Below are 8,785 nucleotides of genomic sequence, written 5' to 3' on the forward strand. Positions count from 1 at the left end.
AAGAGAAGAGAAGAGAAGGGAAGAGAAGAGAAGAGAAGAGAAGAGAAGAGAAGAGAAGAGAAGAGAAGAGAAGGAGAGAGGGAGGGAAAGAGAGAAAGAAGAGAAGAGAGGAGAGGAGAGGAGAGGAGAGGAGAGGAGAGGGAGGAAGAGAGCAAGAGCAAGCAGAAGGTAGTTTAGAGTCATAATATATATGAACTTAAATGCCAAACTGAAGAATGTGTATTTTGTGTGGGAGGTTATGGGAAGCCCCTGAAGATGCTTTTACAACGGACACTTGAAGGAACTAGAACAAGGCAGTATTCAGTTTAGATTCAATAGACACCCACTATGTTGAAGGTATCATGTTTTACACAAGGAATTATGAACCTCTATAATATAAGCATTATTAATACATGTTTATAACCATGGTAGAAATGTTTATTAATTCCTGAGCATACAAGAGAAAGATGCAGGCCCCGCTCACAGAGGAATTCATAGTCTAATGAGAGAAAGAAAAGTACGCAGATGTTTGCTATTTGGGAGAGTTAAATGAGGACAAAAGAGAGGACCAAGTAAAGGGTGAAGGGAATTTGAGGAGGTGGAACTCACTTTCACATTTAAAAATTATTTTTATTGTCATGCATAACTCACTTCCATATTAGTCATTGTTGTAAGAGCACACTCATACAGAATCAAATAAAACCACAAATACACTGATGTGAAGATGACTCCAACGGTTCTTTCTCTGGAGGTGAATACCATTCCCTGTCATAAGTCTTTCAGGATTGTCCCAGATCATTGCATAGCTGAGAGAAGCCAAGTTTTCATAGATAATCATCATCCAATATTGCTGTTATTGTGTATGATGGTCTCCCAGTGCTGCTTATTTCACTCTGCTTTGATTCCTCCAAATCTTTCCAGCTCTCTCTGAAATCATCTTGCTTATCATTCCTTATAGCACAATAGTATTCCATCACTAATATGTAACACAATCTGTTCAGCCATTCCCCAATTGATGGCCATCCCCTCAATTTCCAGTTCTTTACCACCATAAAAAAGAGCTGCTATAAATATTTCTGAACAAGTAGGTCCTTTCCCCCTTTTTTATGATCTCTTTGGGATGCAGACACAGTAGTAGTATTACCAGATTGAAGGATATGCACAGTTTTGTATTCCTTTGGGCATAGTTCCAAATTCCAAATAGATCTGAATGGTTGGATCACTCACTTTCACTTTGGAGGTTCAGGAAAGGCTTCTTCGAGAAACTACACCTGAGGTTGTCCCTGAGGGTAGAGAGTTAGGGTCTGGGAGAAAAATATTCTAGGTATGCAGGAAAGCATGAAAAAAGGCAGAGTGATAGGGACTGGCCCTGGCTTTGTAGCATGCATAGTTTGTGAAGAGAAGTACAAGATAAGATTGGTAAAAGTAGGTTAGAACCAGATCATGGAGGGCCTTAGAGGCCTCCATCTTAGAGATGATTGGACTAAGAGAAAGAAATGTGGATGTGAATGTTTAAGAGCACCAAGGGTAAGTCAAGGGCTCTGGTGCCCCCATTCCTTCCCCTTTGAGGACTATAGCAAGAGAAGGAATTATAGACTACATGGAAGGGCAAGTCAGGCATGGGGCAAAAAAGAGGGGCTTTAGAGTTGAGTCAAAGGCATAAAGGTGGGCATTGGGGGACAGTGCCCATGAGTATCTCAAAGACGCTGATTGCCCTTTCACTTGTTCTTCTCTTCCCTCCAGGTGACTGGATTGAGTGTGACAAGTGGTCAGGACCAGCTGGTGGTGCTACATGCCAAAGGCCAGGATGATTTGGTGGTATGTCTTCACCGCACTCAACCCAAAATGGATAATCGCATTGGGGAACTGGTGGGCATGCTGGCTGGACACTTCCAGGGGTAAGAAATGGGCATGGAGCAGACACCAGTGGGGTGGTCAGAACAAGGATAGGCTCTGCTAAAGGTAATGGGGACTCCTAATGGGAGTCCTTTGCCTGGAGCAGGAGGCAGTGTCAAGCAAGATGCTAGGATCCCTCTCTCAACGCCTTCAAGACTTTCCATGGGGAGGCAAGTACGGGAGAAGTGTAGGAAGGGCCAAGATGTCACAGGAGTTCCAAAGGAGGATACTTCCTGGGGCGAAAATTTATCACACCAATACGAAAAACTCCAAGCTAAATAGGTTTGTTGAGAGATGACCAAAACTCCCAATAAAGCTGAACTCTGCTCAAGATCAAGACCAGAGACACCAAGCCATAGGAGATAGACTTTTTTATGCCAACAAAACTGATGACACAGTGGCAGCAAATACAATCAACAAATGGGCAGTTCTTAATTAATGATGCATGTGCTGATTAAGTTAGGAAGTATAAAAATAATCACTATGAATGGTAACATGTTTATTATATTTCCAAGGCCTCTGCAATAAGGGGTTGGGAACTAATTGTTTTTCTGCTGACAGTTATGAAATGCTAGCAGTTGGGTGTCTGTCTGACTATCTTGTTATACAAAAAAAGAGTATTCTTCCACCCCTTGTCTGATTATCTTGTTATATGAAAAAAGAGGGTGTGGTGAGCTAAGTGGAAATTCTTGGGTTATAGCCTTAAGGTCAAGATTTAAACAAGATTTGATAACACCCTAAACTATATTTTTTTCTTAGCTAATGTTTATGATTTTTATAAAGCAAACTATAGTATTTGACTCAAAGCTAATGATTGTGTTGTGAAAATAATCATAAAAGCTAATACTATTATAATCATAAAAGGAGGTAAGGGGTTTCACACTCACATTCCTCAGGAGCTAGAATGATGGGGTGGTGTAGCCACCTTGCACCCAGCTCCTAAGACTGGGAGAAACAACCAAGGTGTGTCTAGAATTCTAGTCCCTGATGTTTCTTTTGCTCCAGAGTTGGGCAGGACTTGGAAGTCCGGGTCTCAGACTGCATCCAACTGAACCAGCGAGGGCGCCGGCGCCAAGTCTCTGTGGAAAGCAAACCTGATCAGCCCATGCCAGACTTTCGCCGCAGCCGTGATGGTTTCGTCCTCCTTTGGCCAAGTCCTTGAGCCCTGTGGGCCTCATCCCTTTCCACTGCCACCAAGTTTCTCTTGGCAAAAATATGGGGCCCGTATCATGAGCAGATTTTTAAAATTCAGTTCTAGAATGCTGACTGTCTTTGTGTATATTGTATACATGTACATGCTTCTGGGTGTGTGACAGAGAGGAGGAGGAGGAGGATAATGATGACGATGAGGATATTTCTTTGCTGGACCTACAGAGTAACTGGAACACTTTATGATAAAAAAAAATCAGTTGGTGTAACTATTATTGGCTGCTTGATGTATATGGAGACATAAAAAGAATGGCCCGGCACAGACTCTTGGTCCCACTCAATTCTGTTAGCCTAGGCAGGCACTTACATAACATTAAATACTCTCACAAGCACATAAACTTCATCCTTTTGTCCTTCAATTACATTACTGAATTCCCTTTTTATCTGCCCACTAATATAAATATAATTTATATATATATATATATACATATACATATATAAATACACACACATATACATACACATGTGCCTTTGAGTGTTGACATCTGTTCAGCATCAGCAAGTTCTTGGACTTTTTGAGTCCCTTTTGAACCTGTATATAGTGATCTTTTCTTCTTTCTTCTCCTCTCCTTTGTTCTAGTTGACCCTTGTTCAAGTTTTCCCAACAGTGTCCTTAAAATGAATCTTCCCTACATGGCTGTAAATTCAAATTCTTTCACCTAGGATAAATTCATTGGGGAGGATGGGAATTACAGAGATGACAGGAGGAGTGGTCCATCTTTATCTGTGTCCAGCCTATTTCCCATTAGGGTTTGGGGAGGAAGACTGACTCTGGGAGAGGATTACCATAGTGTTTAAGACCCTGGGGGAAGGGAGTGGAAGGAGAGGATGGAGGATCACAAAGTGAGGTATAGAAGTCTCTCTTCCCATAACCCTAAATTGTTCATCAAAGACTCAAACACCTCAAGGTAGTTATTTTCTCCCCCCCTTCCCCTGAACATTCAGTTGACAGAGAATTAGCATGTGCTACTTATCTATTGAATTTTATATATTTCCCATGGAAAGCCTCCTGAGTACCCAGCAGGCCCTTTGCTCATTTGTGCATTCAGAGAAGAGAAAGGTATAGGGGTGTAGCCCTATAAAAGTCAATAAACAGGAACTGAGTACCCCTCCCTATTCCTATGGGTGGGGCCCTCCATGGCAAAGGAATAAAAAACAACTCTGAACCTGGTCTGATGGAGCAGAAGGGACCTCCTCCTTTGGGAAGTCCTCTGCCTGATGAGATCTGACCTGCATCCTCAAAGGAATCCCAATCTCTGACCTGAGGGAGCCCCTGGTTTGATGGAGTATTTATAGCACTGCCCACCTATATCTCTCAGCCCCAGCAAAATAGATAAAACAAAACACTCACTCCTGGCAGCACACATTAAGGATTACAAGAATACAGATGAAAAGTTATTCATTAAGGGCTATGAGATGCAGTAAAGGCAAGATCATAATGGTTCAGTGGGGATTAATTAGGGAAGGCTTTCAGAAAAAAAGTAAATTTTGAGGTCTGGGTAGAGATGAGGAAGTATGACCATTCATCAACATCAGTTGTTTTGTATTTTGCATCTTTTTTTGTTTAAGTACCTATCATGTTCACTAAATACCATAAGGCATGAAAAAAGATAAAATTGATTTTCTCAAAGATCTCACATTTTAGTTGGAGGGATAGGAGAAATAAGATTTTTTTTTTTTAAAAGCAATCCAAGATAGCCTAAGCAAAAAACGAATGGCTAGAGAATCTGTCATACATATCATAGAGTTATTTCATGTATTGGGCAAGGGGATGGCTAAGTAAACCCTTCTGATTCTGAGAGTAATGCAATTTCACTGGCTAGGGCCTTTACAAGCATCATTAATGTCAAATTTGTTAAGCAAATTACAATAGTTTATCAAGCTCATTGGCTTACATTTTGTGAATACCACTCTTTCCTTTTTTGGAAAATCAGATTATTTACACCTCCTGGTTCCTGCAGCAGCTCTTTTTCTCTCTGCCATTTTTTCTAAGATCATTGGTGGTGGCTTAGCCATCACATGTAACTCTGTTCAGTACCCTGAGAAGTAAATTAGCTAAATTTGGTGGCTTGAAGTCATTAAGGACAGTTAGATGCTCTCTTTTTTTTGTTCTTATTTATTTCGTGTTCCAAATACTGGCAGACAAATTCATTCTGCCCTTTCCATTCAAAGTATCATTCTTGGAAGGGAAAACAGAAACAAAATTATATGACTAATTCTACTTCCTCTTCCCAACATTGTCTGTGGGAAGCCAATAAGAGAATAGATAAAAATCTGAGACTCCTCTTTTGACCCCTTTTGTGATCCTTGTGATTTCTTCTTGAAAAGTATTATGGCCTTACTGAAAAGCTTTAAGTTCCTATCAAACCTGAATTTAAAGGGTTAACACTGTTAACACAGCAAGGAATGCTGCTGCCTGTTATAGCTAAGGCCAAGATACTCCCCAACTTGGCTTTCTGATAAGAACCTAGTTAAAATTCAGCCTTGGCCTTGGTCTATTCTGAAGCCAATGTTTTGTGTTTTGATGTGACATAATTTGTAACTTCTGCGCATCTGCAAAGTTTCAGGGGGGTTCTTTTGTGTGAAATAAGTCTTGAAATATATATAATAAACTCCATGCTCCTGGAGCCAGAGCTGGAAGCATGAAGTAAAAGACATTTCCCTAGTCCTGTCCTTATTTCCTTATCAACTAAACTGTCCTTATCAGAGATGATAAAGAGATCTCCACAATTGTCTCTACCACCCTAGAAATTGGTATTATCCCTTTTTTGACCTTCCTCTTTTTCTCAATATCACAAAAAAAATCCTCTTTTCCCCTTAGTATTTCATTACTTGCCTCAGTTCGTTCTGATTTTCAGTGTACCTTAGCCTTTTCTTATAGAATCATTCCATGGTGTTGTATTCATTGTTACCTATCCTTGATTGTCCATTTAAAAGCCAAGTTTGTTGGTAAGTTCCAGGTTTATCTACACTGATCTTTTTATTTGCATTTCCAGATTCCCTCCACCCCCTCCCCCCCAGGACTTAATTCTTAAGAGTATACCACCTGGAGGCAGCTAAGTGGGTCAGTGAATAGAATGCCAGGCCTGGAGTCAAGAAGACCTGGGTTCAAATTTGGTCTTAGACATTTTGTAACTGTGTGACCCTGGGCAAATTACAACCCTAATTGCCCAGAATTTTAGGCTAGAGCATCCTAGCTAACCTTTCTTTAAACCCTTTGAAATCCATTCTCCTTAATTCTAGGGTTTTTGTCAGACCACAGCTGACTTTCCTCTTCTCTACCATAAATTAGACAGAGTGGTCACCTCTCCCCCCACACCCCCTGTGGGGTGCCCAGGCTGATGATAGAACACTGTGATATAATCAGGTTATCTATGAAATTAAATCAATGACTAATGATGTTGATGTAAATAAACTTTTAGTGCTCTCACAAATCCATCAAATTTCTAGAAGGAGGCAGGAAAGCACCTTCTTTTTTAATTTTAAAAAACAAACCCTTTCCATTTTATTTTATTTTATTAAACCCTTACCTTCTAACTTGGAATCAATACTGCGTATTAGCTCCAGGGATTAAGTGAGTTGCCCAGGGTCACACAGCTGTGAAACATCTGAGGCTAGATTTGAACCCAGGACTTCCCAGCTCTAGGGATCTGATCTATTTTGTTTGTCTTGAGTCAAAACTATAGTCTTTCTGTAAGAGACAGTCTGACATAAAATTCTATAAATGTTCCAAGGCAATCTCTTTAAGCATAGTACTCAGATCCCAGGATGGAGATTTAGTTGTTTACCAGTGGCATTAAAAGAGGCACCATAATGCCCTCAGTTGTCCAGTTTTGACAAATATCTTTGCCTCCAAAATGCTTATTGTATAAAGTAATAGTAATGAGATCAGGCTTAATGTTCTCGGCTCCCAGGGAACCTCTGTCCTTGATCATGTGGCGAGCCTACTACAGAAGCTGGTAGAGAGAGGGCCAGTAAAACTCGAGGAAGCACAAAAGATTGGCCCAAATGGATAGGGCTCTATTGACACTTCAGGGTGCAACTAATTATTGAGAAAGAAGAGAAACATTACCAGAATGGCTCCTCATGTATGACCTACCCAAGTGGGGCAAGAGACTCTCTAGATTCAAGTCACCAGACTCAAAGACAAGAGCATACAGAAAGCCTAATGAGAAATGGAATAGAGCCATTCCATTGGGAAAAGTGAAGTGTTAGGGGACCAGAGACCAGCACACAAATGCCAGAATGCCATCCACTGAAGGACTGGAGGAGTAGAACTTTCTTGGGCTTTACCTGGGATCTGGAAATCCACTCACATCCTAGATACACTACAGAAGTGAATGCAGACTTGTCTTGGCAGAAGCTACTGCCCATTAGCCATCTTTGGGTAATGGCCATCTAATGCTTATCATTTTTTTTTTTTTGCTGCCCCGACTGCTATATATTTACAATATATGTAATATATTTTATTTCTCTGTATATTTTTTATAAAATAATAATAAAAAAACCCTCTCCCTCAAATCCCCCTAACTCCCCTTAGCCGACGCACAATTCCACTGTGGGTTTTACATGTATCATTGATTAAGACCTAATTCCATATTATTGATAATTGGACTAGAGTTATCATTTAGTGTCTATATCCTCAATAATATCCCCATCAGCCCATGTGTTCAAGCAGTTTTTTTTCTTTTGTGTTTCTCATCCCACAGTTCTTCCTCTGAATGTGGCTAGTTTTCTTTCTCATAAGTTCCTCAGCCTTGCTCTAGATCCTTGCATTGCTGCTAGTAGAGAAGTCCGTTATGTTCTATTGTACCACAGTGTATCAGTCTCTGTGTACAATGTTCTCCTGGTTCTGCTCCTTTCACTCTGCATCAATTCCTGGAGGTCTTTCCAGTTCACGTGAAATTCCTCCAGTTCATTATTCCTTTGAGCACAATAGTATTCCATCACCAACAGATACCACAATTTTTTCAGCCATTCCCCAATTGAAGGACATTCTCTCATTTTCCAATTTTTTGCCACCACAAAGAGTGAGGCTATAAATATTTTTGTACAAGTCTTTTTCCTTATTACCTCTTTGGGGTATAAACCAAGCAGTGCTATGGCTGCATCAAAAGGCAGATAGTCTTTTAAAATCCTTTGGGCATAGTTCCAAATTGCCATCCAGAACCTATAGGCTTTTGCAATGACATCGGTCTCATCAGAACAGGGTTTTTTAACTTGAGGTCTATGAACTTTAAAAAGATAGATAGATAGACAACAGGTAGATGGATGAATGGATGGATGGATGGATGAACATTTTTGTAGATAGATAGATAGAGACAAATAGAGAGAGAGATGGATAGAGAGAGAGACAGACAGACAGACAGCCAGATAGATGGATGGACAGACAGATGGATGGATAAATGGACAGATGGATAGATGGATGGATGGATAGATAGATATAGACAGATTGATGGATGGATGGACAGATGTATAGATAGACAGACATGGATACATACGAACAGATGGATGGACAGATTGACAGATGGATGGAGAGAGAGAGATTTTCCAATATAATTGGTTTCCTTTGTAATCCTATGTATTTTATTTTATACATTTATTACATTATTTGAGGAGTCCAAAGGTCTCACCAGACTGAGAAAGGGGCCCATCACACACACACACACACACACACACACACACACACACACACACACAC

General features: G+C 40.4%; 1 protein-coding gene across 1 annotated transcript in view; it reads left to right on the plus strand.

Annotated features, from left to right (window-relative positions):
* Positions 1–3,135, plus strand: part of LOC123248015 (unconventional myosin-Ig-like) — a 20,896-nt gene extending 17,761 nt beyond the window's left edge. Inside the window, exons 9-10 of the mRNA XM_044677163.1 lie at positions 1,723–1,877; positions 2,881–3,135. Coding sequence (XP_044533098.1) covers positions 1,723–1,877; positions 2,881–3,037 — 312 coding nt within the window. The 3' untranslated portion in view covers positions 3,038–3,135. The remainder of the gene's footprint in view (positions 1–1,722; positions 1,878–2,880) is intronic.
* Positions 3,136–8,785: the final 5,650 nt, after the last annotated feature.

Source organism: Gracilinanus agilis, chromosome 1 (genome assembly GCF_016433145.1).
Source record: "Gracilinanus agilis isolate LMUSP501 chromosome 1, AgileGrace, whole genome shotgun sequence".
Lineage (NCBI taxonomy): Eukaryota > Metazoa > Chordata > Mammalia > Didelphimorphia > Didelphidae > Gracilinanus > Gracilinanus agilis.